This window comes from Puntigrus tetrazona, chromosome 7 (assembly GCF_018831695.1).
Source record: "Puntigrus tetrazona isolate hp1 chromosome 7, ASM1883169v1, whole genome shotgun sequence".
Classification (NCBI taxonomy): Eukaryota; Metazoa; Chordata; class Actinopteri; order Cypriniformes; family Cyprinidae; genus Puntigrus; species Puntigrus tetrazona.
The window spans coordinates 11,458,096-11,485,642 of record NC_056705.1 but is presented as its reverse complement, the minus strand read 5'-3'; the positions used below and the strand labels follow the sequence as shown (position 1 = coordinate 11,485,642).

At 36.9% G+C, this 27,547-nt stretch overlaps 3 protein-coding genes across 6 annotated transcripts; all 3 read left to right on the top strand.

The window, feature by feature from the left end:
* Positions 1-7,704: 7,704 nt before the first annotated feature.
* Positions 7,705-12,408, top strand: LOC122349426 (E3 ubiquitin-protein ligase TRIM39-like). The gene is made up of 8 exons (XM_043245464.1): positions 7,705-7,807; positions 8,393-8,467; positions 9,753-10,306; positions 10,404-10,499; positions 11,015-11,248; positions 11,332-11,470; positions 11,632-11,658; positions 11,788-12,408. The coding sequence occupies exons 2-8, from the start codon at positions 8,413-8,415 to the stop codon at positions 12,327-12,329; spliced, it is 1,647 nt and encodes a 548-aa protein (XP_043101399.1). The 5' UTR covers positions 7,705-7,807; positions 8,393-8,412; the 3' UTR covers positions 12,330-12,408.
* Positions 12,409-12,849: 441 nt separating this feature from the next.
* LOC122349429 (E3 ubiquitin-protein ligase TRIM39-like) lies at positions 12,850-20,292 on the top strand. 3 transcript variants are annotated; one of them, XM_043245468.1, is made up of 9 exons: positions 12,850-12,910; positions 14,119-14,349; positions 14,453-14,548; positions 14,637-14,870; positions 14,954-15,092; positions 15,330-15,356; positions 15,467-17,427; positions 17,746-17,772; positions 17,927-18,031. In XM_043245468.1, the coding sequence occupies exons 2-7, from the start codon at positions 14,194-14,196 to the stop codon at positions 16,012-16,014; spliced, it is 1,200 nt and encodes a 399-aa protein (XP_043101403.1). In that variant the 5' UTR covers positions 12,850-12,910; positions 14,119-14,193; the 3' UTR covers positions 16,015-17,427; positions 17,746-17,772; positions 17,927-18,031. The 3 variants fall into 3 exon arrangements, with proteins under 3 accessions (XP_043101403.1, XP_043101404.1, XP_043101402.1); XM_043245467.1 differs by lacking the exon at positions 12,850-12,910 and having other exon boundaries at positions 13,543-14,349; XM_043245469.1 differs by lacking the exons at positions 12,850-12,910; positions 15,330-15,356; positions 15,467-17,427 and having other exon boundaries at positions 13,537-14,349; positions 17,927-20,292.
* LOC122349428 (E3 ubiquitin-protein ligase TRIM39-like) lies at positions 20,291-27,061 on the top strand. 2 transcript variants are annotated; one of them, XM_043245466.1, is made up of 8 exons: positions 20,310-20,422; positions 21,235-21,302; positions 22,419-22,972; positions 23,078-23,173; positions 23,254-23,487; positions 23,571-23,709; positions 23,862-23,888; positions 24,026-27,061. In XM_043245466.1, exons 3-8 carry the CDS (start codon positions 22,421-22,423, stop codon positions 24,568-24,570), a joined length of 1,593 nt encoding a protein of 530 aa, XP_043101401.1. In that variant the 5' UTR covers positions 20,310-20,422; positions 21,235-21,302; positions 22,419-22,420; the 3' UTR covers positions 24,571-27,061. The 2 variants fall into 2 exon arrangements, with proteins under 2 accessions (XP_043101400.1, XP_043101401.1); XM_043245465.1 differs by lacking the exon at positions 21,235-21,302 and having other exon boundaries at positions 20,291-20,422.
* Positions 27,062-27,547: the final 486 nt, after the last annotated feature.

The following is a 27,547-nucleotide window of genomic DNA, read 5'->3' as shown; positions in this document are numbered from 1 at the left end:
TTGGTCAACAATAGCAGATACCGCACTGGTTAAAGTATATTGCTTGCAGCTGCATAGTTGCTATGGCTATCATCACTATGTTAATTATTGCATTTCTGGACACACAGAATTCACTCTTGCATTTAAGTCACTCTCAGAACATTTCAGTGTGTTTGTGGGCAACTTTAAGGCTGCAGAAAGATAAAAACTTTGACAAAGCAAAGGATGGTGTAATGTAAAGAGGTTGATGAAATACTACAAACTGCATGGAGGATTGAGGAATAAAATGTGAAGGAATAGTTCACATGAAAATGAACATTTGAGGAAAATGTACCCGCCTTCAGATCAAATCCAAGATAAAGATGAGTTTGTTGAGAGAGATTCAGGATTACATCGCTTGCTCACCAACGGATCCTCTGCAGTGAATGGGTGCCGTCAGCATGAGAGTCCAAACAGCTGATAAAATCCACACCACTCCAGTCTATCAATCAACGTCTTGTGAAAATCCATCATCACTGCATTTAACTTCTGGCCAAAATGCAAAACCATAAACACACTTCCTTCAGTCAAAATTACCTGACAAGTTATTTTAGAACTGTTTTGGATGGTTTTCTCTTGTAAACAGTGGTAGTTCTGTGCATATTTCTTTTTTTATTTTACCACTTACTCCGTCCATAATATTCCAAGCAACATTATGGACAGAAGACTCTTTAGCTGGAAGCTACGGTTTAAGGTTAAAAATGTCATGATGGATTTATTACAAACAGCTTTTAATTTCACAAGACATTAATTGATTGGCTAGAGATGGACTTGTGATGTTTGTATCAGCTGTTTGGGCTCTCATTCTAATGGCACCAATTCACTGCAGAGTATCCATCGATCATGTAATGATAGATTTCTCCAAATCTGTTCTAAAGAAGAAACAAACTCGTCTAAAACTTGGATGGCCTGAGGGTGAATAAACTGTAGGCAAACTCAAATTCTAAACTAGGGTTTCCCAAACTGGGTTTGCACCGCAAAAATGCTTTTCTAGCTTAGATTTTTTTGCATGCTATTCAGCCAAAATATCTAAAAAAGAATTGCCTAGACAAGCAAAAAGTCACTTAAATTTGACTTTTTCTGCTGAAAACAAGACAATTATTTTTACTTGTCTGGAAAATCCTTCTTGATTTAAAGTAGTTCACCCAAAAATAAAAATTACACCATAAACTACTCACCCCAAGCCATCTTAGGTGCATATGACTTTCTTCTTTCAGACAAACGTAGTCTGAGTTTTTAAAAATTTATCCTGGCTCTTCCACGCTTGGTGATAGCTACCATTATTTTGAATCGCCGCAAATCGGAAATATACCCACAATTACTGTGATGTAAAACTAACCTATACACCATCTGGGGGTGATCAAATATCCTCTGAAGCAGGTTGATGAGTTTTTGTAACAAAAATATTATAGTTTAAAATTATAATGTAAATAACTGACTGAGCTTCTTGACTGTCTTCTGACTCAATGTACGATGTAAGTTGAGTCATACGTCGGGTCATAGGTCAGCCAAGAAACTGGACCTTGCGGATATATATGGAGCTTCAAAATAATGGCCGCTATTACAAAGCTTGGAAGAGCCAGGATAAATTTGATAAAAATTCTGACTGAAAGAAGAAAGTCATATACACCTGGGACGGCTTAGGGGTCAGTGAAATATGGTCTAACTTTCATTTTTGGGTGAACTATGCCTTTAAGAATTTTTAGATATTTTGGCTGGTAGCAAGACAAAAATCTGCTAAAAACAAATAATTAATTAAATGATAAAACACCTCCAGTAAATAATAACAGTCTAAATAAAACACTAAAACTCAAGAAACTCATGCATATTCAAATCAAACCTCTGCGAGGCTATATACTGAAGTTATAGTCATAGTTGATTTTTTTTAGAGTTGGCAAGACACGCACAACCAAAAATAAAAGCCGGTCAGTGCATGAAACTAAACAAGAACGATTTGCACTGCAGAAATAGTAAGGCTAGCATGATAGTGTGACATATCAAAAAATATCCTCAATAAGATTGTTTCTCGTATTAAGAACAATCGACCTCTAGTGGAGCTTACATGAACAGCATCTGCTCGCTTTCCCTCGGCAGAGTGAGAACTTATGGGTTTCGGCCAGCAAGATGACAGCGGTACAAACGCTGGATAGATAAGGCTGCGACCCAAGGGCCGGCCGGAGGATGAAATGAATACATTACTCTGACAGCGACGAGGGACCCGGGTCAGTGCGGTTCGAGATCCGGGGCGCCCTTAACTAAATCTGCTGCATCTGTAACAAGGAGGGCCGGAGGAGAAGAGGGCAAGGCGCATGTAGAGAAGCGGGGAGAGAGAGAGAAAAACGGAGAGGGGGTGGTTTGTCCTCCAGAGCCCCCTATGGCATCTCGAGCAAGGTCTGCAAAATTGGCCGACGTCCCAAATGCAAGGCCTCTTTACCACAAGGCCCCACTCTATCAAGTCTGCGAGTCGAGATGATGTGTGTGTGAGTGTGTGTGCCAGCCAATGGCATCATTTATCCAGCAGGGCAGACAAAAACAAGCTGCTGCCAGTATTGATGGGCCCTCCTCGGGGCCCTCTGCGGATTGGGGTCGCCGGGTCAGCGGTCGCCAGCAATCTGGAGGTAAATGGAAACTGGGGGATGTTAGATGTATGACCGGCCACCGCAGAACAAAGCCCAGGTGTGTGTATGTGTGTGTTCGTATGAAAGCAAGCGGCTCTCTTTCTACTATATTGTACCGCTCTTCCTTTAACCCTGCCCTTTATAGATAACCGGATTAAGTTCTTGTTTATTGCCAGGATTTTGACCTCGCTTACTCTCATAACTTCATTGCACTGCCTTCCCTCTGCAGCGTGATAGCAAGCCGGCCAATTTGGAACAATAGGATTGCGCTGCGAGGCACACGCTTCCTCTCACTTTCGCTCTCTGCGCAACTGAATGGCTCATCAAAGGGGGTTACGGCACTGAACTTAAAGCTGCTTTGAAACAAAGGGTCTAGGAATGAGAGACAATTTGAATTTGAGGAAATGAGAAATTGAAAAAAATATGACTGGCGCTTGGTAGTGTTTGCGGATGCTTCTTAGGGCGTTGAGATGGTTGCTCGCGTCTTCTGGAAGGATGCAAAAAGGCTTACTCAACATATCTCACCCATATTCCATCAAATAAAGAGCTGTTTATACAACACCATTTTCATTTAAAAATCTTTTTTTTTTTAAATGACAGCACTGTATTTTGAGTGCCTGAAATCTCAGTCTTGTTTTTTGCTAAATTTTGCATTTTGCAAGTTTTATTTACCTCGAAATGAAACTTTAAAGTAATTTATGCACCGACCCTGTACTGTGGAAAAATGTATTCATTTTATTACCATTATTTATCTAAATTATTTTACATGAATTAGCAATGAATCATATTTTTAGAACACTTATTTAAACATTTAATATTAATATTTTATAAAATATTAATTAATATTTTTTATCATTTTATTTTAAAAAGCTGTATTCAAATCGTTGTAAAATTGCATATGTTAGCATTAATGGGATAGTTGTAACAAAATTGTAAAATTTGATGTTAATCTGATGTTCATATTGATCCTGGATCAACATTACTGTCCAAAAATATAAACTTATCCCAATCCCTACCCCTAAACCTAACCCTAACCCAAAGTTTATGCTTAAAATCAGTGAGAATGAAAGCAGAATAACAACTAATCCTGATCATAAGCCTAAAACAGATATTTCCTGAAATATTATCTGATTGGTTGATTGGAATGTTGTTCCAGGAACATCTCATACTTGGTAAAATCATGCTCACCCATATAATGAAAGTAAATGAGCACGTAATCTTTGAGAGTAAAAAACAAACAAAAAAAAAACGTACAATGGTTTGAGTTAAAAATATTAATTTGTGTTCTAGTGAAGAAACAAAGTCAACTAAATCTTGGGTAAGCAGATAAACATAACATTTTTATTTTCAGGGTGAACTCTCCCTCTGAACACGAAGGAACAACTAACCAATTGTATGTTTAATAAACAACATTAAAGAAGATTAATAAAGGCTGTGGGAAGCACTGCATGTTGCTCAATGTTAGCTAATATAAAGTGAAAAAAGGGAAAGTAAAGTGTTACAGCTTCGAACGTAACAGTGAGTAAATAAAGGGAAACTAAATAGTTCCTACCGTTCATTTAGACAATAAAAAACATAATAACAAAGACTTACTGACTGACCTGCCTTTTTACGCACCCTCAAAACGCATTTTTTTCTCGTTTTCAAACATTCAGTCAGGGCCTTCTCTCTTGTGCAAGCGCAAATGCTTGTTTGGTAGGCACATCTAATAAAGAAACTCATAGGGCAAGAGAAAAGAGGATAGCAAGATGGCAGAAGAGGAGGAAATGCTGCTGATGGGAACCCGAGACCGTGCCCTTCCATTCACTCCGGTATCATTGTAACACATCATCCAATTTTCCGAGAGGGGAATGGGCCTGCATTTACATAATGCTGCGTCCTCACTATTTTAATTCACTTGAAGCGCAGCCGCTGCTCTAGCTGTTTGTGCGAGTGTGTCGTTGCAGGGCTGTTCGGTTCTAATGGTAGGTGAACTCTCAGGTAAGTTAAGCGTAGCGCTCTTCAGCTGAAGTACTCGAGCCTACAAGCACACGCTGCCAGCATATTTTCCACCGCATTATTAAACAGCCAATAGCATCGAAGCACTTGATACCCTGACACATATTAGCCCTTGCCGTTAGACAAAATGCAGGTTAAATAGGCATTCCCGTCAGAAAATGCTTGAAATGACCATGTAGTCATACTGTCAAGTACTTCTACGATACAATCCACATTCAACTGGGATTAAAATAATTAAAAAATATATACTTTTATTGTGTGAATCAAAAATGCATATTTTAAAAAAACACTCCTCTCTGTTATTTACTTTTCTCCTTAAGAAAGGACTAGGGTTCACTTTAAAAATCAGTTTTTCAGTTCAGTGTAAAACACATACTCGAGCGCCACCTGCTGTCGAAGATGACAAAAGAAAAGGGTGTCAGTTATTATTATTTTTTTTTTAGTTTCTCTTTTGTACATCGCTACTCAAAGTGGACCCTGTTTGTAAAGGCTTATGAGCATAACTGTGCAATATGCTACGCATAAATCAAAAGCCAAGCACAAAGTCGTCCAATATTCCTGCAATGCAGTGTCTGTTCTGTTTGCAGAAAAATTCAAATTATTACAGTTTCTGCTCTAAAGTCTGATTGGAAAAAAAAACAAAAACAAAAGGAAAAACCGTGAGAGAAAACAAACTCCAGTTTCCATAGCTACTCATTTTGAAAAATAATTTAAAAAAGGCATTTTTCAATTAAAAGAGATATCTGTAAACTTATGAATTTAAATTAAATTATGCGTGGATGCACCAAGTTATTCGTTGTCTGGTAGCATTTTGTCTATGTTACATGGCAGAAGAATATAATTGCAATGATTAATTATGCCATTTTTTTTATATATATATTTATCCAACGTCAAACAATCAGTATTAAATCCTAAAACAAAAGAAAAATCTCAATACTCACACAGGTTCACAGAAGATGCGCAGTTATCAGAACTGAAGTGGATGCAAATTGGTATTTAATAGATTATGTGAGAACAGCAGCATGGTGAATCATTATGCATGTAGAGGGCAAATTGAATTAGATCAACATCCTTCCTTAGGCCATGAAATTTCACATTTTCCATCGGTACTGTTATGTGCGCATGTGCAATATGTTTTGCCTTCAAACGGAAGTACTGAAACCCCTATCGTCCAAGTCTGTTTTCACTAAACAAAGATTTTAGGCTGTATTGTGATCATATAGATTACACTTCTTATGTCACATTTGTTTTAATGTCAGCAAATCCAACTTTCTTCCATTACAAGATGCTTGATGTTTTGCCTTAGTAATCAGGTATGCATTATAAGGAGCACTTCATGTTTTGGTTATGCGTTTAAAATGAAATAAAAAAGGCCCACACATGGAATTTTAAACTAGACGTTATTAACATATATATATATATAAGAATACACATTATTTAAAATGTATTATTAAATAAAGCAAATACAAGCATTACTTGTAGCCTGTAATATTCTCTCTTACTTAACCTTGAAATTCTTTGTCCACAAGATGGAGACAACAGGCTAAACTTGATCAGCTTCTGTACATGGATGCTCTGCTGCAAAGACGTGCAAATTCATAATGAATTTTTAGGCTGAGCATTTTAATTCTAATGCCCGACTGTGATAACAATCAGTATCCACCTGCTTTATATAATGACACTGGAGTATACAGTTTATGTTATATGACATATAAACTATAAAAAATACTCTATTAAAAGGCACATGGTATAGGGTCAAAGTCACATTACCAGTAACATATAGACTATTAACAACATGCTCCCTTTATAAGCACTTACGCAATCTAAGACATTCGCTCAAAGGTAAGTTACGAATATATATGAAACGTCTTATTTTTCTAATGTCATGAATTCACCTGATTTCTTAAAATGTAAAACACTTATTTGGAATCGTTTAATTCAGCTTTACGCCAATAGGAGTCAAGAGCCGCATACAAGAGTGAATTTAATCTGAACTGCATCCCTACATTTCATTTTTGAAGGGTTGCCGTTAATAGGATATGTAAAATCTTGGTGAAACTTTACATAGAAATCCTGAATCCCACTTCCAGAGACAAAGTGGGATTTAAGAGTGGCCAGAAAATCTATTAACTGTGAGTCACAGTGAGTCCTCGGGATGGATTTTGGACTCTGAGGAATGGGGATGAATATTGGGCCTGCACTGATCCCTGTGTTTATCTGTCTCTGAGAGTGAAACCACAGAAGAATTACGAGGAGGGTCTGGTCTCCTTCTGTGACGTGGAGTCCAGATCTCATATCTACTCCTTCACTGGTCAGTCTTTCATTGAGAATCTCTATCCATTCTTTAGCTCATTTCCTAACGATAAACGAAAAAGTTCAGCTCCAATGATAATCGTACCTGTTCATTTAAAATGGATTCATTTATAGCAACAAATCCGTGTTTATACAAATGATCTATTCTGAATTTACCTTCAGATTTGCAAATCTGTTACATGTTTCTAAACTGAACATGACATGATGAAACGTGTTCACAATTTTTTATTATTCCATTAATGAGATTTTTGCTTATTACAAAAAAACTGGGAAATATCTACTCTTTCACTGGTCAGTCTTTCACTAATCGCCTATATTCATACTTTAGCCCCTTTTCTGATGATACCGGTAAAGATTCTGCATCCATAACCATCTCACATGTTAATTGAAATTTACAAACCAGCTGCCGTGTGACATAAAAAATAATAAACAAAGCGGTGTAATGCATAATTATCTGAAAGGCGGATATATGCAGCTGCTATTAGCTGAATGAGAAAATGTTATAATCATAGGGTTTTCTATCATTATATAAGTATTTCCACATAATAATTGGATCGGAAAGATTACTTGCGTACACAAATTAAAACACAACTAAATAATATGGAGTATATAGATATTAGAGGAGAAAGTTTTATCCATCCATCCTGAGCAACAGACAGAATTCATATACTTTATAAATAACATTGAAGTTATATGCAGTGCACCTTATCTAATACACTCTATAAACCTGTGCACTTGCAAGGACACATGATACAGGGTCAAAGTCTGATGGGAGAAACCTTTACATTTTAATATGGGTAACACTTAAAAGCGAATACAACAACAAAACACAAATCCTAATACATGATATTCACTCACAGGTAAGTTAAGTCACTTTGTGGGATATATGAGAAAATGATACAATGATCTATTAACGGAATTTTTTTGATGACGTGATTATGAATTCATCTGATTTTTTCGAAATGCAAAAATGTATTTGGAATCATTAACTCATGTCTCTGTTAATATGTTTAGATCTGCATAAAATAGTAGTTTACGTCCATACGTTTCATTTCTGAAGTGCTGACATTAATATGCATTATTGTAATAAACATTAACAGTAAAATGAAACATATAGTGGTTGTGGTGTACGGTGATACTGGTTGTCATTAAAGCATTAAAATAGTGATCCGTTTGGTGGTAAACTAGTAGTTCTTTAAAACTATATTTTTCAACAATAATTACATTTTAGGGCTCAGTGAATTTTTTTTTCTGTATTGTTCCCAGATTCAGTGTTTACTCTTTTCATACCTTTTTAAAATGAAATGAAAAGCATATCTAATTGAACTCTTACTAGTTTGTATCTTGATTTGAAACTACTTTTAGTTTTTTAATGAATGGGATCCAACATTGTGTTAAAATGATGTTATGAAATGAAATGTGTCCTGTCTTTTTTTTCTGACAAGGTTTAAATAAAAGAAAAGCAATGGCGGAAAAAATTAGATCACGGAAACACCGACGCAGTAGGGAAAACCCTCCATGTAAGTCAGTTACTAAAAATATTATAAAGCAAGTCAAAGTAAGAACTGTACAACCTAGACATTACTTAATACCTGTTTCTGTACAACCTTGAATTACAGAAATATTGGTAAGGTTTTTTTTTAATTGCATAAAATGAAACAAATTTCAAATCATATGAGCCAATATTTTATTTACAATAGAACATAGATAACATAACAAATGTTTGAACTGAAAACAGCTTAAAACAGAGGTTAGGGGTTTCTGGAGTTTTGGTTTCTGGTCCCATTCTTGCCTGGTTTCCAGTTGCTAGAAAGTTCATGGTCATCTTCAGTGTATTTTATGTTTAATGATGTGCCAGATGATCTCTGTAGGTGAATGATCTGGAGTGCAGGTAGGTCAGTTCAGCACCAGACTCTTCTACTATGAAGCCATGCTGTTGGAATAGCTGCAGTGTGTGGTTTTGCTTTGTCCTGTTAAAATATTCCCTGAAATAGATGTAATCTGGAGGGGAGCATATTTTGTTTACAGCATTCATAGTGCCTTCCAAAACATACAAGATGCTCATACCGCATGCACTTATGCACCACAGAAATCAGAGATCCTGGCTTTTGAACTGAACGCTGATAACGCGCTGGAAGGTCTCCCTTCTCTTTAGCCCAGAGGACACAGCATCCGTGATTTCCAACAAGAATGCCAAATTTAGACTCGTCTGATCATATAACATTTTTTCACTTTGAAACAGTTCATTTTAAATGAGCCTTGGCCCACAGGACACAACTGTCTTTTTGCGTGATAGAGTTTTAGTTAGTCTGCAGATGGCACGGTGGATTGTGTTTACCGACAGTGGTTTCTTTCCGGGCAATTTCTGTAGATTATAAGATTTCCAAAACCTTTGCAATTTGATGTTTTAAAGTATTCCAATATTTTAAGCACTCATCATGTTACAGACCATATGTCAATCAAATTAATTGGTTGCTGGATGTTCTCTCAGATGAATCTTTTCAAAATGTTTTCTTTTTCAGCCCTTTGTTGCCCCCCAAGCAAACTTTTTTGAGAACTGTAGTAGGCATCGAATTTAAAAATTAGCTTGTTTATCGGGTAAAACATTTTATATTTCTCAGTTTGTTATGTTCTCTATGTTCTACTGTAAATAAAATATTGGCTTGTGTGATTCAAAAGTGCCCCCTAAATTTAAAGAACATCCCAACACTGCTGGAATTCTGGTTGTAAAAATATTGTTTGCTATGTCATATTTACAGGCATGAGCTACAGGTAATACATTTTCATTACCTCTCTTGTTTTCAGCTATGTCTTCCTCCAGTGGTCTTCTAGCTGAGGAGCTTCAGTGTTCAGTGTGTCTGGATGTGTTCACTGATCCAGTCAGTACTCCATGTGGACACAACTTCTGTAAGAGCTGCCTGAACCGGTGCTGGGAAAACAGTCAGGAGTGCAAATGTCCATTCTGTAAAGAAACATTCAGTAAAAGACCTGACCTCAAGATCAATGCAGCACTTAGGGAGGTTGTGCAGCTCTTTCAGAAAAAGTCCAGTGTGAGTGAATCTGAGGTTCTCTGTGATGTCTGTCACGACGTGAAGCTGAAAGCCCTGAAGTCCTGTCTGCTGTGTCAGACCTCTTACTGTGAAACTCACCTGGAGCCTCATCAGAGAGTCCTGAGCTTAAAGAAACACAAACTGATGGACCCTGTGAAGAATATAAAGGACTATATTTGTCAGAAACACGAGAGACCTCTGGAGCTGTTCTGTAGAGATGATCAGATGTATGTGTGTGTGTTTTGCACTGATGGAGACCACAAGACTCACAACATTGTTCCTCTAGAGGAGGAGAGTAAAGAGAAAAAGGCATGAGTTCTAATATTAAAAAATATTCTAATATTTTAAATATTCCAACTGCATATTTTGTCAAAAGATGTTTTTATGTGTTCCTGCTTGTCTGTAGAGTCAGCTGATGAAGACACAGAAAGATATGCAGCAGATGATCCAGGACAAAAACAAGAAGATTCAAGACATTAAATATTTCACAGAACTCAGAAAAGTGAGTTTAAGACATACAATATCTAATAATGCTTTTGTTAATAATGTAAATTAGGTCAATTAATTAGGGGCCCAAGCACCTTCTTTCTCTCTTGAAGTTTACGGCAGCTCATAGAACTATTTATGGGAAAGTTATGATATTTTGGCACACAGATAGTGAGAGAATAGACACAGATATAGACATTAACAACAACAAATTTGGAGACTCATGACTTTTTGAGTAAGGTTGAAGTAAATTCATGGCACTTCCAATCCATTCCTGTTATACAAAACAGTGATTGACTATCATACAGCTGACTTGCAATTAATTTCTTTTGGAGCTGTGTGGCAGTCAATCGATGATGTAATTGTTTATTAAGGCACAGGGTTCGAGGTAACTATCTCTGACTGAAATCTACCCTCCATGAGCAAGACTGAAAACCCCTTGTATTTAATGAGTAATTTAAGACAGCTCTTTATTTTGGGTTCTATTGTTCTTAATTGCAGCTTACAACTATATAAATATATATATTTCAGAAAAACATAGAACGAGAGAAAGCAGCCAGTGTTGAGCTCTTCAGCGATCTGGTGCGCTCCATAGAGAGATGTCAGGCTGAGCTGCTGGAGATGATGGAGGAGAAGCAGAAAGCAGCAGAGAAACAGGAGGAGAAGCTGATTCAAGAGCTGCAGCAGGAAATCACTGAGCTCAAGATGAGAAACACTGAGCTGGATCATCTCTTACACACCGAGGATCACCTCCAGCTCCTACAGGTCAGTGTCTCTCTGTCTGTTCTCATCACGGGACAACACTCACACTCCTCACGCTGAGGGATGTCTCCTCTCTCCTGCTGTAGATTGATCCATCCCTGTGCAGTCCTCCACACACCAGGAACTGTCCTGAGATCAGTATGAGCCCTGATGTGAGTGTGGAGACTCTGAGGAGAGCCCTGACTCAGCTGCAGGAGACTCTAGACCAGAAACTCAGTCAGTCTGGTAGGTCGATGTCAAATACAACATGCACATCATAAGATACTTTGGTTATGATATATTTTATCTGGTAGTGTTATTCTATATAGAATTATGTATCAGGCATATATTCTTTACTGTACAAAAAAGAAAATCTTTTTATGTTTTATAATTGTTTGACTTTACAGTGCTGAGGAGGATACAGCAGTATGCAGGTACAACGTGTGCTTTTTGACCCTTCACACACATACAGAAGCATAGTAACAGTTTATTTTTATTTTTACCAAACATTTGGAGATCTTTGTACTGGTAAAATGTGACGCATATTCTCTGATCTCTCTCAGTGGATGTGACTCTGGATCCCGATACAGCTCATCCAAAACTCATCCTGTCTAATGACGGGAAACAAGTGAGACATGGGGACATTGAGCATGAACTCCCAGATTACCCAGAGCGGTTTGATAAGTGTGCCTCTGTCCTGGCAAAAGAGGGATTCTTGTCGGGAAGATTTTATTTTGAAGTGCAGGTGAAAGGAAAGAATAAGTGGACTTTAGGAGTGGCCAGAGAATCTATTAACAGGAAGGGAAAGATCGCAGTGAGTCCTCGGGATGGATTCTGGGCTGTGGGTCTGTGGAATGAGAACGAATACTGTGCCTGTACTGATCCCTGTATTTATCTCTCTCTGAGAGTGAAACCACAGAAGGTGGGGGTGTTTGTGGATTACGAGGAGGGTCTGGTCTCCTTCTTTGATGTGGAGTCCAGATCTCATATCTACTCTTTCACTGGTCAGTCTTTCACTAATAGAATATATCCATATTTTTGCCCCTTTTCAAACTATAAAAATTCAGCACCACTGATCATCTCGCCTGTTAATTACAATGAATGAATATATATATTAGATATAAAATAATGAAAATGAAGCATAGAGACATATTCATCGGAATAAAATATGTACTGTACGCAGCTGCTGTTTGTCAAATGATGTTTGTCCATCTGCTTTTTAAATTGAATCTGCCATAATTATTCGCAATGTGTACAATCTCACATCAAAAATGTAAACATTTGCCCAGTTTGAGAATATCCTATAAATTTCAGCAGAAGAACTAGATCACTATGATTGCTTGAGTACGTGATTAAAACATAAATAACATAGTGTAGCTATATACTGTAATAATTAAAAAGAAATTATAATTACAGGTACAGCATCAATAGAGACAGACAGACAGACAGACAGACAGACAGATAGATAGATAGATAGATAGATAGATAGATAGATAGATAGATAGATAGATAGATAGATAGATAGATAGATTTTCGATAGTGCCTTATTTGTACATGTTGACGTTTGCGCCACAAAACCAGCTACAAATGTGTTGCTTTTCCGACACAACAAACTTGTTTGGTAGCTCTGGTGCTAGTCGCGCTAGCTACACTAAGCAGCTAGCTAAAGGGGCACGGTGGTTTCAGGTAATGGGGTTTTATCTCGCGTTTGCTCGTTAACGCTTCTGGTCAAGGTTTTGTGTATGAGGTAATTTTCAAACGTGAGACTGATGTACAAACTGCCTGCATTTGTCTAAAGGGGATACCTTCTGTGGGACAGCACTGCAGGTGAAGGCGGGCATCCGTGAAAGAGAAACTAAACTGATGCGCAACATATGAAAGATTTTAAGCTTTTTCATAAACAATAAGCTATAGCTTAATTCCTAGACATTCAAAGACCTATGCGTAGCCGATGCTCCTTCACTTGTATTATTATTATTGTAGTATTATTATTTAACACGCTTATGATTCAGCAGAGTGTATATCTAATTAAAATAAACTATGCTAAACCGGGTTACATCGTGAGTTTAGCTAGTTTAGCTGTGTACAGAGAAAAAATATTCCAGATGTTTAGCAACCGGTTGTGCTGTTGTTAAACTAACTAGTCTGTGATCGTAACTCCTTAAAAACCAGGAAGTTTGTAAATCGCTGAACACGGTGGTAACTTTTAATACATCACTCCCAATAATTACATATCAGCTGAACTGAATTCACCTACGTTTATGTAATGCAAAACGTGTATTTAGACCATAACTCTGTTTTCACAAAAAAAAAAAAAAAAAAAAAAAAAAAATGCGGTGGCTTACATGGACTAAATAAACAGTAAATGAACTATATAGACGTGTTATAGAGTTTGGCACCAAAAGACCAAAATTTGGCTTTCATTCGCAGTTAATCAGTCGCTTTGCAATGTTACGTTGGCTTGATTTGAGAACATTTAAGGTAATATAGTGAAACGTTTTGTGAAGACACAAATAAAAGGAGTGGCAGCAGAACTTTTACCACCATCACAAGGTCAAGCCCAGATCAGAGGTAACAAATGGATGAACTTTACTGTAAGTCAATAACCAACAATGTCTGAGAAATGCTTAAACTTCAAATGAAGGATCAAGCAGCGTTTGAGCGCCCTCTGTTGTCACTGATGGAGTAAAAAGTAGATATTTTGACTGCCTGTGTTGTATCTAAAATGTGAGCTAATTTCAAGGTATTATTAATATATAGTTTATTTGTCTGTTCTATAAAAACAGTATCACCCTCATTGTCATGCACGCAGCTGAAGAGCAATACTATATTGTATAACTTTATGTTATATAGATTGATTACTTTTACCCTTTTTTCCTTTCTTCTTCTTGTAGACCTGTGATTTAATGTGGACACAATTTCTGTAAGAGCTGATTGAACCGTTGCAAGAAAAACTACTTTTCCCAGCAATGGAGAATATGAAGCACTATATTTGCCAGAAACACGAGAGACCTCTGGAGCTGTTCTGTAGAGATGATCAGGTGTATGTGTGTGTGTTTTGCGCTGATGGAGACCACAAGACTCACAACACTGTTCCTCTAGAGGAGGAGAGTACAGAGAAGAAGGCAGGAGTTCCTAAGACCAGATACAGATAACCTGATTTTAAATATTCCAATAAAGTGCTTTGTCAAAAGTTTGACAAAATTATGTGTTTCTGCATTTCTATAGACTCAGCTGATGAAGACACAGACATATGTGCAGCAGATGATCCAGGACAGAATCAAGAAGGTTCAAGACATCAAACACTCAGCAGAAATCAGAAAAGTAAGTTGAAGATGTCCAGTATTTGATGGATAATGCTTTAAATGTATACATAAAGCTAATTTATTAAAAATAAAGCTGTATTTTTTAGAAAAACACAGAGCGAGAGAAAGCAGCCAGTGTTGAGCTCTTCAGCGATCTGATGCGCTCCATTGAGAGATGTCAGACTGAGCTGCTGGAGATGTTGGAGGAGAAGCAGAAAGCAGCAGAGAAACAGGAGGAGAAACTGATTCAAGAGCTGCAGCAGGAAATCACTGAGCTCAAGATGAGAAACACTGAGCTGGATCATCTCTTACACACCGAGGATCACCTCCAGCTCCTACAGGTCAGTGTCTCTCTGTCTGCTCTCATCACAGGACAACACTCACACTCCTCACGCTGAGGGATGTCTCCTCTCTCCTGCTGTAGATTGATCCATCCTCGTGCGGTCCTCCACACACCAGGAACTGTCCTGAGATCAGTATGAGCCCTGATGTGAGTGTGGAGACTCTGAGGAGAGCCCTGACTCAGCTGCAGGAGACTCTAGACCAGAAACTCAGTCAGTCTGGTAGGTTGATGTCAAATACAGCAAACTAATAATGTTTTGTCACTTTATTAAGAAGATTAGCTATTTGAAAACTAAACATTCAGTCAATAGTCTTAATGTTGTGAATGATACAATAGATTGCTCATGCATTTAACAATCAAGGCTAGAAACTAGATGAACACAGAAACTAAAAAGAATATCATCAGAGAAAAAAATATTGTACACACAAATGTAAAGAACTTTCGGTTGTCTCTACAGTTATGAAGATGATGCAGCAGCATGCAGGTAATGTTTCATCTGATCTGATTCATCTTATCTGATCAGAAGAAAATCAAATAAATTGTAATTTATTCTACCAAACACTTTTAATTCATATTCTCCAATCTCTCTCTCAGTGCATGTGACTCTGGATCCTGATACAGCTCATCCAAAACTCATTCTGTCTGATGATGAGAAACAAGTGAGGCATGGAGACATGCATCGTGAGCTCCCAGATAACCCAGAGAGGTTTGATCACAGCTTCTGTGTCCTTGGAAAAGAGGGCTTCTCCTCAGGGAGGTTTTATTTTGAGGTGCAAGTGAAGGGAAAAACCGGCTGGATTCTAGGAGTGATCAGAGAATCTGTTAATAGGAAGGGACAGATCATAATGAGTCCTCGGGATGGATTCTGGGTTGTGGGTCTGTGGAATGAGGATGAATACTGGACCTGTACTGATTCTTATGTACTTCTGTCTCTGAGAGTGAAACCACAGAAGGTGGGGGTGTTTGTGGATTACGAGGAGGGTCTGGTCTCCTTCTATGATGTGGAGTCCAGATCTCATATCTACTCTTTCACTGGTCTGTCTTTCACTGAGAAACTCTATCCTTTCTTCAGTCCTTTACCTAATAATAGAGGTAAAAATTCAGCCCCACTGATCATCTCACCTGGTAATTGCAATGAATGATTTTACACCCAAGATGTGTGAAGAATTATAGATATGCCAATTATACTCTGGCTGATATAACAGAGAAGTTAGACATGTCAAATAAAAGATTTTATAATAATCCCAGATCTGTCTTACTGTAAACGTTTGGGGAAAATTACATTGCATCCATCTCATGCATGTTTTATAAAGTTTGTGAAGTGCTGCCATTATATATACATTAAATTATTATTAATATAAAATATGTATATAGCAGAATTTCGATGTTCTAGTGAGAATGGCTTTCATTTTTATTTGTAGGGCAACAACAAAGTAAAGTACAAATTTCACTATTAAATAAGACTCCAAATAGTTTGGAAATACTACTAATTTTTTTTGTAAAAATTTCGAAATATTGACATGTCCAATATAGATATAAATATTTTTGCTGTTAGTATATGTTACATTACTGCTTAATTATACTCCCAATATATCATATTAACTGAACTTATACACATGACTTAACTACTAATGGTTGAGCAGTTTATTCAATAATTTAGAATTGAATAAATGAAGCCAGGTAAAGAATCTTGTTGCGAATTAGTTGGAGTAGTTAGCGCCTTTGTCATTTTCAGTTACCTTATCTTCAAGTTTATTCTGTCCACAAGATGGAGACAACATACTAAATATCGAAGCATCAACAGGTCCAACAGCTGCTGCAAAGACAAGGGATTGAAAATATATCAGAATTATGGGTTACATTTAAAACAAAGAACCAGTTCACAGGGAACCTTTTAAAAGAGTATGCAATGCATTGGCGTAATACAAACTGTGAAAATTCAAATGCTTTCTATACTGACATTATAGCTATTTTCAAAGCATAAAACACACCTAATACAAGGTCAAAGTCTGATGTGTTGAGAAAATATGATCTGTGACAGCTGAAAGGCAGCGAGAGCTTCAGTGAAAGCGAACAAGACTTTCAATATGTCTTTTTAAACACAGCTCCTCACTGAAGCATTCTTGTGAATATGTTAACAGCTGATATTCATTCACAGGTGAGTTAAGGCAGTTTCATATTGTTAATTATGAGGTACCTATAATGAGATGGGCAAAACAAAGTGAAAGCATGACAAATACGTTTAGCAAAAGTGTGTGATTTGTTTGGTTGCAGGGATGTTGATGGTCTACCAGTTTATTGCTCACGTGTTTGACTGATGCTAATTTACACCTCCAATTACTACCCCAATTACTGTCATGTTAAAAGTAATAAAAAAATACTCTTCTTTAAAAAGATATCAGGAGCAGATGTTTCCTTTTTACATTGTTGTGAAATAAAATGCGCTGGGACATTTTGCTGAAAAGGCTTAAAGAGAAGAAGAGCAATGTCAGAATCCTTACCAACGTCATCAAGACCAATACAGATGAGGAGACAGAGTATAGATAAGGCTCTAAGTAAGTCAATTTCCAAATGAATGAATAAAATAATTAGCAGTAATGTTAACAATTATTTCAAAGAAAAAGTGTTAATTTTGCTTGCTTAATTTTGCTGCAAATGCATGTATATATACTGCAAAATTTGAGGACATCACAGTGATGACACTGGGGTTAAACAAAAATGCTGATAAATAAATAATGTTTCAATATAAAGAAAGCACTACAGATCATTGGCAGAAACAGGCATTTGTCTGAGAAACCCCCCCAAAACAAAACAGATGTAGTAGTTTCTTGTGAATTTTGAAATCTCTTCTTCATTATTATTTGTCTTCACAGTGTTGAGGAGGATGCAGCAGCATGCAGGTACATTGCGTGGACTGTTCTCTCACACTATAATGCTTTCACCTACATTTACAAAACAGCCAGTTCAAAAACTAACTGAACACTTGAAATATTGAAAATATTAAGATATTTCTTTTGTAAATCTCTGATTCACATTATCTGATCTCTCTTCCAGGTGATGTGACTTTGGATCCTGATACAGCTCATCCATATCTCATTCTCTCTGATGATGAGAAACAAGTAAGGCATGGAGACACTGAGCATGAACTACTGACGCAGCATAAAATCCCAGGCATGTATTGTCTTTAACAGCAAAGTCTATTTTTAGGGAAGTCCATGCTTTAGAACAGGATAGACTGAAATTAACTGTGGTCCTGGTCACTTATGCACAGGACAATTGCAAAAAAAAATCAATCTTTTCAAAATCATTATTCTACAAAACTTTGGGGTAGCAAATTTATGCATTGTAATTATCAGGTGAGATGATCAGTGGGGCAGAATTTTTAACCTTCATCATTACGACACGGGATGAATAAAGGATACATTTTCTCAGTGAAAGACTGACCAGTGAAGGAGTAGATATGAGATCTGGTCTCCACATCACAGAAGGAGACCAGACCCTCCTCGTGATCCACAAACACCCCCACCTTCTGTGGTAAAATCTCCCCGAGGAGAAGCCCTCTTTTCCCAGGACAGAGACACAGTTATCAAACCTTTCAGGGTTGTTTGGAAGTTGCTGTTGTTTGTGTCACTGGATATTGCAAACTGTCATTGAAAATGCATGATGTCACAATTTCCACCAGTGGAAGTTTCTGGGCTATGTGTATGCTTTATTTCCCAAAATATGGCAGTTTGGTGTTGGTACGAATGAAGTGTGCTCACTTCTGTGTTGACATTCATCATTTTGGTTAATATGAGATGTATATGGACAATAATATGCATATAAGAATTGTTGTTTCTTGGAGAACTTCATTTTACAATTATAATCTTTGATTACTGTATGAATTAAGCAAAAGTTATTCTGTTGTTTATTGGTTAGAACAAAGCAGTGCAGCCTTTAATTGTCCACAGTAAGCAAACCTGGAATTTATGTAACTTTGTTCACTAGAAACCACATACTAAATTCTGTAGCTTCACCAGCTACAAAGACTTGCTAGAGCTTGCTGGCGCTACAAAGACTTGGGACTCCAAATATCACATTTAGCAAATCCATAGTAGTACAGTTATGCATTATTGTTGGTCATGTCTACAACAATAAAAGTGAACTAAAAAAAATCAAGTATTCAAATTGTAATGCCTTCTAGGACAGAAACGGTCAGAATTCACACAATGTCAGGGGTTCTCAACTCTGGCCCTCGTGGTCCACTTTTCCTGCAGAGTTTAGCTCTAAAATGTCTAAACAAGCTAATCGAGGTCTTCAGGATTGCTAGAATATTACTGGCAGGCCCTTTTGATCAAGGCTGGAGCTAAACCCGGCAGGAAAGTGGACCTTGAGAGCCAGAGTTGAGAATGTTATAGGATTGTACTTGAATCTCTGTGGTTTTCACACGACATAACAAGGGTTCTTGTCCTCTTGTCATAGCTACGCAGGTGCATAAGACAATGCTGACAAGCTGCACAAGCTACAAAACATCCAGTCCTGACCACTTTTATAAATTGAGATCTATGTATTGTGGAGATGTAATTCATATTCTCCAATCTCTCTCTCAGTGCATGTGACTCTCGATCCTGATACAGCTCATCCAAAACTCATTTTGTCTAATGACGGGAAACAAGTGAGACATGGAGACATTAAGCAAACACTCTTCGACAATCCAGAGAGGTTTGATCAGTGCACCTGTGTCCTGGGAAAAGATGGCTTCTCCTCAGGGAGATTTTATTTTGAAGTGCAGGTACATGAAAACACTAAGTGGGATTTAGGAGAGAATCTATTAACAGAAAGGGAAAGATCACAGTGTGGTAGTGAAAAAATGTCCTAACATCTTTTAATAGCAATGAATGAACTGACACATTTTTGTAATTTGGAAAAACATAGATTTAGGAGTGTAATGTTGTCTGTTTCTTCTGAATTATTTTTTTAAGGACTGCAAAAGTGATCATATCCACACAATGTTTCTTTACAATCTCTTTAATGAAGCACTTTAGCTCTTTCTAGAACTGCATTATGCTGATGTTGCTTGTGAACTTACAATTAATGATAGACAGCGAAGAGGCAGCATATGGGACAATGTGAAGAAATTAACATATCTGATTCAAAATTGACAAAGAACCATATGTAATGTGATCCCAGAGGCTTAAATGTGTGGAAGAATTGACTGATTGACTGAAGTTACTAATTACAAATTGTAGCCTATTAGTGATTCCAGTAAATAAAAACATTGAAATGACTGTGTTTTTGTTGTAAAGACAGTATCTACACAGTGTGTGACAATCCGATCATAAAACAACTGACATAAACCCACCTGATATGAGGTACTTTAATTATTTCAATATCAAAGTGAAATATGGGAGGAGCTACTCTATGACATCACTGCAGGTGAAGGCGGGCTTCTGTGAAAGTGAAACTAAATAGATAAATAATAGTAACCTGTAAGCTTTTAAACTCTTTAAAAAGAACATTAGTGAAACATTCAAAGACAAAAGTGAGCAGGAGCAGAGCTGATTCTCACAGGTAAGTGATGGACATTTAAGAAAGATTTGCATAAACGTGTATCACAGTGTGTAAGTGTAACTGGAAAAACCTGCACAAAACCAGGAAAGCACAAGATAACTTGTTGCGTACTTTGAAAAGCTTTCAGATCTTTAGAAAATGTAAATGTTGGTAAGGGTTTGTGCCTATCAATAAATACTGAACAAAGTGACATTGCTCTTCTTTGAGGAAGGCTCTTCTAAGGAAATTACAATTCCAGATAATGAATTTGATGATAAGGCCATAAATTCATCTGATATGACTTTCAGAAGTCCAAAACAATTTAGAGTCACTGTAGGTTTTAATAATATGTTTATGTATAATAATTATGACATAAATAAGCCTATATATATATATATATATATATATATATATATATATATATATATATTTTTTTTTTTTTTTTTTTTTTTTTTTTTTTTTAGAATAAATAGTAACAAAGATTATAGGTAGACTGGTTTTAGTGTTTATTAAGAAGAGACTTCATCAACATGGGTATAAACTAATAGATATTCTTGTGCAAAGAGTCTAGTGCGCATTTATCTTATGTTCATATCATCTTTAGCATTCTCATATTTGCTAGGCATTCTTACAGAAAATCTTTAAAATACCATTATACTGACGTGATTTGGGAAACTAGATCAGTATGGAATACATATTTTTATAACTAATCAATTGAATAATCAAAAAGACAAGTGGCTGCCTTAAAGGGCTTGTTCACCAAAACAATTTTTAATTAACCTGTGATGTATTCACCCTTGAGGCATCCTGTGCAGATGACTTTCTTCTTTCAGACTAAACCAATTGAAGTTACATAAAAATTGTTCTGGGCTCCTGGCCCCTCCACGTATTATTATCCCAGGTGAGTGCTTTTTTGTCAACAGTCAAGATGATGTAAAAAAAAGTGCATGTATCTGTAATAAAGTGTGCTTCACATAGCTCTGGGAGGTGATTCACGGTCGTGTGTGGAAGCTATTAAGGCAGATGTTGTAGGATGTATGCATTGTGCATGCACCTCTGGCTGCGTCCGATAGCCTAGACAGCTGACTTACTGCAACCAAGGAACCTCATGAAACTGAGTTCGGACATAGTTCTGAGGCAGCGTAACAGTTTAATGATCTACAACAAAACAGAATGTGTTTTGGTGACAACTAAACAAATAGGTAATTATTATATAATAATGATTTCTTGCTAGAAATGAAAAGGCAAAGTGTTAGTCCGAAATATCATTTACACTCAAAAACACCACCGAAGGAAACTTCAAGAGGCTATTTTTATCTTTTAGCTCAACCGTCACGGAATGGAACGCACAGGATTGTGGGATAGCAAAGGCAGCAAAGGATAAAGAACGTACCTCTGGAGAATTAGAATTTGAACAAGCCTTGGAATGCTGCCTTTCGAGTTTCGGACACACTGGTCTTACAAGTTTGTTTACAAAAGCAAAGGAAGCAAAGTTTGCTTATTTTAGCAAAGGAAAGTCAGTATTCTCTTAGCTTATATCGAAATCATCCAACATTTTTCTTTACAAATCCTCGTTTTGTACCTTTAATTCATGACCAGCATTTTGTTTTGTTCTCTTTCTGTGTTTATTACTAATCAAACAACGCTGATGTCCAATGTTATCTTACAAAAAATGCATAGATTTGCTACAGGAGGCCCCCTATAGCCATGTGAGGCACATTTTATTATGGATGCACATGCTTTATTTCACGTCTTCTGGACTGTTGGCAAGAAGTACCCGCTTATCCCCTTGCTTTATAGGGATCAGAACAATTTATAAAATAATTCCAATTGGATTTGTCTTTAAGTTGAAAGTCGTATACACCTAGGACACTAGAAACATTTTATTTTTGGGTGAACTAAACCTTTAATGAGTAATTCAGTCAGTCGATTACTTGAAAACACTACTTCTCTGTTATCTAATGTGTGCAGATCTGAACTAAATTTGTTATGTTTTTATTACCTCTCTTGTTTTCAGCTATGTCTTCCTCCAGTGATCTTCTAGCTGAGGAGCTTCAGTGTTCAGTGTGTCTGGATGTGTTCACTGATCCAGTCAGTACTCCATGTGGACACAACTTCTGTAAGAGCTGCCTGAACCGGTGCTGGGAAAACAGTCAGGAGTGCAAATGTCCATTCTGTAAAGAAACATTCAGTAAAAGACCCGACCTCAAGATCAACACAGCGCTTAGACAGGTTGTGCAACTCTTTCAGGAAAAAATCAATTTGAGTGAATCTGATGTTCTCTGTGATGTCTGTGAAGACAGAAAGCTGAAAGCCCTGAAGTCCTGTCTGCTGTGTCAGACCTCTTACTGTGAAACTCACCTGGAGCCTCATCAGAGAGTCCCAAACTTAAAGAAACACAAACTGATGGACCCTGTGAAGAACATAAAGGACTATATTTGCCAAAAACATGAAAGACCTCTGGAGCTGTTCTGTAGAGATGATCAGACACGTATATGTGTATTCTGCACTGATGGAGACCACAAGACTCACAACACTTTTCCCATAGAGAAGGAGGCTAAAAAGAAGAAGGTATAACATACTGACAACATTTTAAATATTCCAAAAAGATCTTTTGTCAGAATATGGAAAAAGCTTACTTATTGATTAACTAAGTCTTTGTGTTTCTGTCTATAGACTCAGCTGATGAAGACACAGAAAGACGTGCAGCAGATGATCCAGGACAGAATCAGGAAGATTCAAGACATCAAACTCTCAGCAGATCTCAGAAAAGTGAGATAAACATTATCAATATTTGATGAAAAATGCTTTGAATTTGATAAACCTGTTTAATTAAAAACTCAATATCTCAGAAAAACACAGAGCAAGAGAAAGCAGCCAGTGTTGAGCTCTTCAGCGATCTGATGCGCTCCATTGAGAGATGTCAGACTGAGCTGCTGGAGATGTTGGAGGAGAAGCAGAAAGCAGCAGAGAAACAGGAGGAGAAGCTGATTCAAGAGCTGCAGCAGGAAATCACTGAGCTCAAGATGAGAAACACTGAGCTGGATCATCTCTTACACACCGAGGATCACCTCCAGCTCCTACAGGTCAGTGTCTCTCTGTCTGTTCTCATCACGGGACAACACTCACTCTCCTCACGCTGAGGGATGTCTCCTCTCTCCTGCTGTAGATTGATCCATCCCTGTGCGGTCCTCCACACACCAGGAACTGTCCTGAGATCAGTATGAGCCCTGATGTGAGTGTGGAGACTCTGAGGAGAGCCCTGACTCAGCTGCAGGAGACTCTAGACCAGAAACTCAGTCAGTCTGGTAGGTCGATGTCAAATACAGATATTGTCTGTGTGTGTGTGTGTGTGTGTGTTATATAAAGAAATACAGAAGCATAGACCCAGATATTAAGCAAAGAATCACATGAGAATCATGTGATTCTCTTCATCACCTGTTATTATTTGTCTTTCTAGTGTTGAGGAGGATGCAGCAGTATGCAGGTACAGTCTGTGATCTGTTCTCTCACACTATAAAATCTTCCCAAACAAAAATAGTAACAAATCATGTACTTACCTACCAAACAACATGATGATCTTCAAAGATGTAATTCATATTCTCTGATCTCTCTCTCTCTCAGTGGATGTGACTCTGGATCCTGATACAGCTCATCCATATCTCATCCTGTCTAATAACGGGAAACAAGTCAGACATGGAGACATTAAGCAAATGCTCCCAGATCACCCAGAGAGGTTTGATAAGTGTGCCTGTGTCCTGGGGAAAGAGGGATTCTCCTCAGGGAGATTTTATTTTGAGGTACAAGTGAAGGGAAAGGTTGGATGGTCTTTAGGAGTGGTCAGAAAATCTATTCACAGAAAGGGAAAGATCACAGTGAGTCCTCAGGATGGATTCTGGACTGTAGCTCTGTGGAATGAGAACGAATATAGAGCTCATCTTGGTCCATCTGTCTCTCTGTCTCTGAGAGTGAAACCACAGAAGGTGGGGGTGTTTGTGGATTACGAGGAGGGTCTGGTCTCCTTCTGTGACGTGGAGTCCAGATCTCATATCTACTCCTTCACTGGTCAGTCTTTCATTGAGAATCTCTATCCATTCTTTAGCTCATTTCCTAACGATAAAGGAAAAAGTTCAGCTCCAATGATAATCGTACCTGTTCATTTAAAATGAATTCATTTATAGCAACAAATCTGTGTTTATACAAATGATTTATTCTGAATTTACCTTCAGATTTGCAAATGTTACATATTTCTAAATTGAACATGACGAAACGTGTTCACAATTTTTTATTATTCCATTAACGAGATTTTTGCTTATTACAAAAAAACAGCGAATGATTTAATGTAATTTTAAAGTAAAATGCCATTGAATGTACCATTTCTGGAAGCTTAAAAAAATCTCGTCCTATCATTTACAGTAAAAGACGATATTTACAGTGTTTACAGTATATTAGGGTTTGGGTCACAATTTTAATGAATGTTTATTGCCATATTTTAGCTCTCAGGGATATAGACCTTTTTCCCCCCATTTCTGTTTTTTTCTCTTCCCATGTGCTCCCTGTGACCCAGTTTCTCCCTCGTGTTGATTATGTCATTTGTTTCAGGTGTGTCTAGTCGTTAGTCCCGTAACTGTCTGTGTATTTAAGATCTCGTCCATTCGGTTAGTGTTTGTTGATTCTTGAACGTCTTCGTGTTTGTTTCTGTGTCTCCTACGTTCCTTCAGTGTTAAAGACGATTAAAGCCTCCTCGTTCCGTGCGTTCCTTGCCACGGAAGCGTATAGTCCACAAGAGAGCTGAATTTATAAAAGTGACCCCGTTCAAAAGTTTGGAAATCATAGAGAAAATAATAAACGGGATGTATATGTTTATTTACGTGATTGAGATTTTTAATGAAAAGTTACTCACGTCTACGTTAAGCTTCGGCTATGCAGTTCTGCAGTGTCTAAGTAGGCTATAAAGTGAACACTTCGCTGTGTAATCTGTTTTACTAAATACAGTATCTATGTGAAGGTTAAGAGTACCATCTGCTTGACTCATATCAGCCTCTGTCACTGTGTTTTCTCTGTTCTGGCTATTGACAAACAGAAATGTGGCTGTCCTGCCCCAGGGTCCTGTCCAACACACACAGACACACACACACACACACACACACACCACAAAGCAAAATATCCTATGACAGGGGAGGAAGGCTCTGTCTCTGTAGGCAACACAGAAGGTCCAGCCATGCTGACACTGAGTTAGAGAGACAGACAAATCTCTAACAGACTGTTCCTGACACAAGAATTATTGTTATACAGCTGTATTACAGCAGAGATGTGTGTGCATGCTAAATAGAAGAGCTTTAGAAGTAAACGTTTCATGCATCACAATCATTATTTTTCATAACGAGGTTAAATGCAAAATTATAAATATTTATTCTGATTTGGTTTGAAAAAAACTTGCTAAACTTACATTATAAAATGCATATTTTATTAACATATTTTATTAGACATTTCTAATGCTATTTCCCATGATATGTTCCCACACAAAAAAAGTCTTCCATTCTGAGACGTACAGTAATGAATATCCGTGCAATTATTTTACTTACATATTTATTTATATCGTAAATAATGCTAGTAGGTAATCGATTAACCCCTTAGCACAGAGTGGGATTTTAAGTAAGCAATTAAAGCTTTATAGTTTCATGCAAATACTATATATATTATATATAGAAACACATTGTCTGTAATAGAAGATGCATATTTGATTGAGGCAAAAAAGCCAAGCATTTTTCAATATGATAGTATAATAGGAATTATGGGATAAATTTATTAACATAGTCCTAAATCTAAAGGTCTAATCTTTTAAATCTGTATAATTACTGGTTTGCTTTAAATGATTATGATCTTAGCGGTGTAACCCTGTTATTATTAATGACATTTTCAATTAGAAGTAAGCCTTTGTGTTGGTATTAATGATGAAGTTACTGATGAACTGCAATGTAGTTAGTTTAAAAATATTTTACTACAGCACATATTTACTCACTCAGACACTAATAATTTAATAATGTGCCTTCAAAAATAGCTAGAGACAGATTTGGTGAAGAATAGAGATGGTTCTGATGGTTGATTGTATATAAATAAGGCAGCCTAGCTTGCCTTGTTTTTTATTTTCAGTTAAGGATGAGGTGGAAGTGTGTAGTAATCTTCAGTTAGAGAGTGTGTGTGTGTGTGGAGGTCAAAGCCTCGACATGAATGGCGTCCAGGTGGACATCCAGAGAAGCTCTGACTTGAGGAAATGCCACTGAGCATGTGATGTGCTTCGTTAGTTTTGCTGAATACCATTGCAGCTCACTGCTGGGTGGACTGGGAAAAGCTGTGTGTTTCTGTACTTTGGTCTTTGTTCATCGATGTAAAACGTTTTGTTATTCTCAAGTGTACACCACAAGCTCACATGTGACAGTGACACCTCCACCTGCCACTGATTCCAGCTCTTTGTAGCCAAATAAAAGCACACAATGATGACAGGCACAGTAGAGTGACCGTACATCCTGTTTTCTCAATTGCATAAAATGCACAGATTTACAATATTTTCCCTTTACAAGTATTTTTTACTTTACAAGTAATCTTCCCTTATTGTTCAGCTTTAGCTTATTGCTAATCACTAAAACCTTTTTGACCAAAGCCATGCAGATGTTGTAACCATTTGTGGTTTTTCAGCTTTTTTTCTCCGTATTTGTTCATATTATAAATGTGTTTCAAGAGTTATTTATATTCCACAAATATATATGTATTAATATTCATTATTTTTTATTATATTTTGTATATTATATTATATTATATTATATTATATTGTTTTATTTTTTATTTTCTTTTAACTTCACCACTACTCTAACAATATTTAAAAAAATGACCATCAGTAGATAAATGTACAGAGAGCAGGTCAACTTTACAAAATTACAAGACAAAATAAAATTGCACAATATTAATATTGCACTATACATACACTAAATACATTTTAGTTTAATTGTGCACACAAAATGTATGTGTATGAATACCTATTACTATATTACTATTACTATATTCTCTCTCTCTCTCTCTCTCTCTCTCTCTCTCTCTATATATATATATATATATATATATATATATATATATATATATATATATATA

Excerpts from the sequence above, each read along its gene's own strand:
- LOC122349426 (XM_043245464.1), top strand. The coding sequence starts at position 8,413 with ATGGCGGAAAAAATTAGATCACGGAAACACCGACGCAGTAGGGAAAAC. Across the intron at positions 11,249-11,331 it reads ATCACCTCCAGCTCCTACAG|ATTGATCCATCCCTGTGCAG; the intron begins GTCAGTGTCTCT and ends CTCCTGCTGTAG. Across the intron at positions 11,471-11,631 it reads CCAGAAACTCAGTCAGTCTG|TGCTGAGGAGGATACAGCAG; the intron begins GTAGGTCGATGT and ends TTGACTTTACAG.
- LOC122349429 (XM_043245468.1), top strand. The coding sequence starts at position 14,194 with ATGGAGAATATGAAGCACTATATTTGCCAGAAACACGAGAGACCTCTG. Across the intron at positions 15,093-15,329 it reads CCAGAAACTCAGTCAGTCTG|TTATGAAGATGATGCAGCAG; the intron begins GTAGGTTGATGT and ends TTGTCTCTACAG. Across the intron at positions 15,357-15,466 it reads GATGATGCAGCAGCATGCAG|TGCATGTGACTCTGGATCCT; the intron begins GTAATGTTTCAT and ends TCTCTCTCTCAG.
- LOC122349428 (XM_043245465.1), top strand. The coding sequence starts at position 22,421 with ATGTCTTCCTCCAGTGATCTTCTAGCTGAGGAGCTTCAGTGTTCAGTG. Across the intron at positions 23,174-23,253 it reads TCTCAGCAGATCTCAGAAAA|AAAAACACAGAGCAAGAGAA; the intron begins GTGAGATAAACA and ends TCAATATCTCAG. Across the intron at positions 23,889-24,025 it reads GAGGATGCAGCAGTATGCAG|TGGATGTGACTCTGGATCCT; the intron begins GTACAGTCTGTG and ends TCTCTCTCTCAG.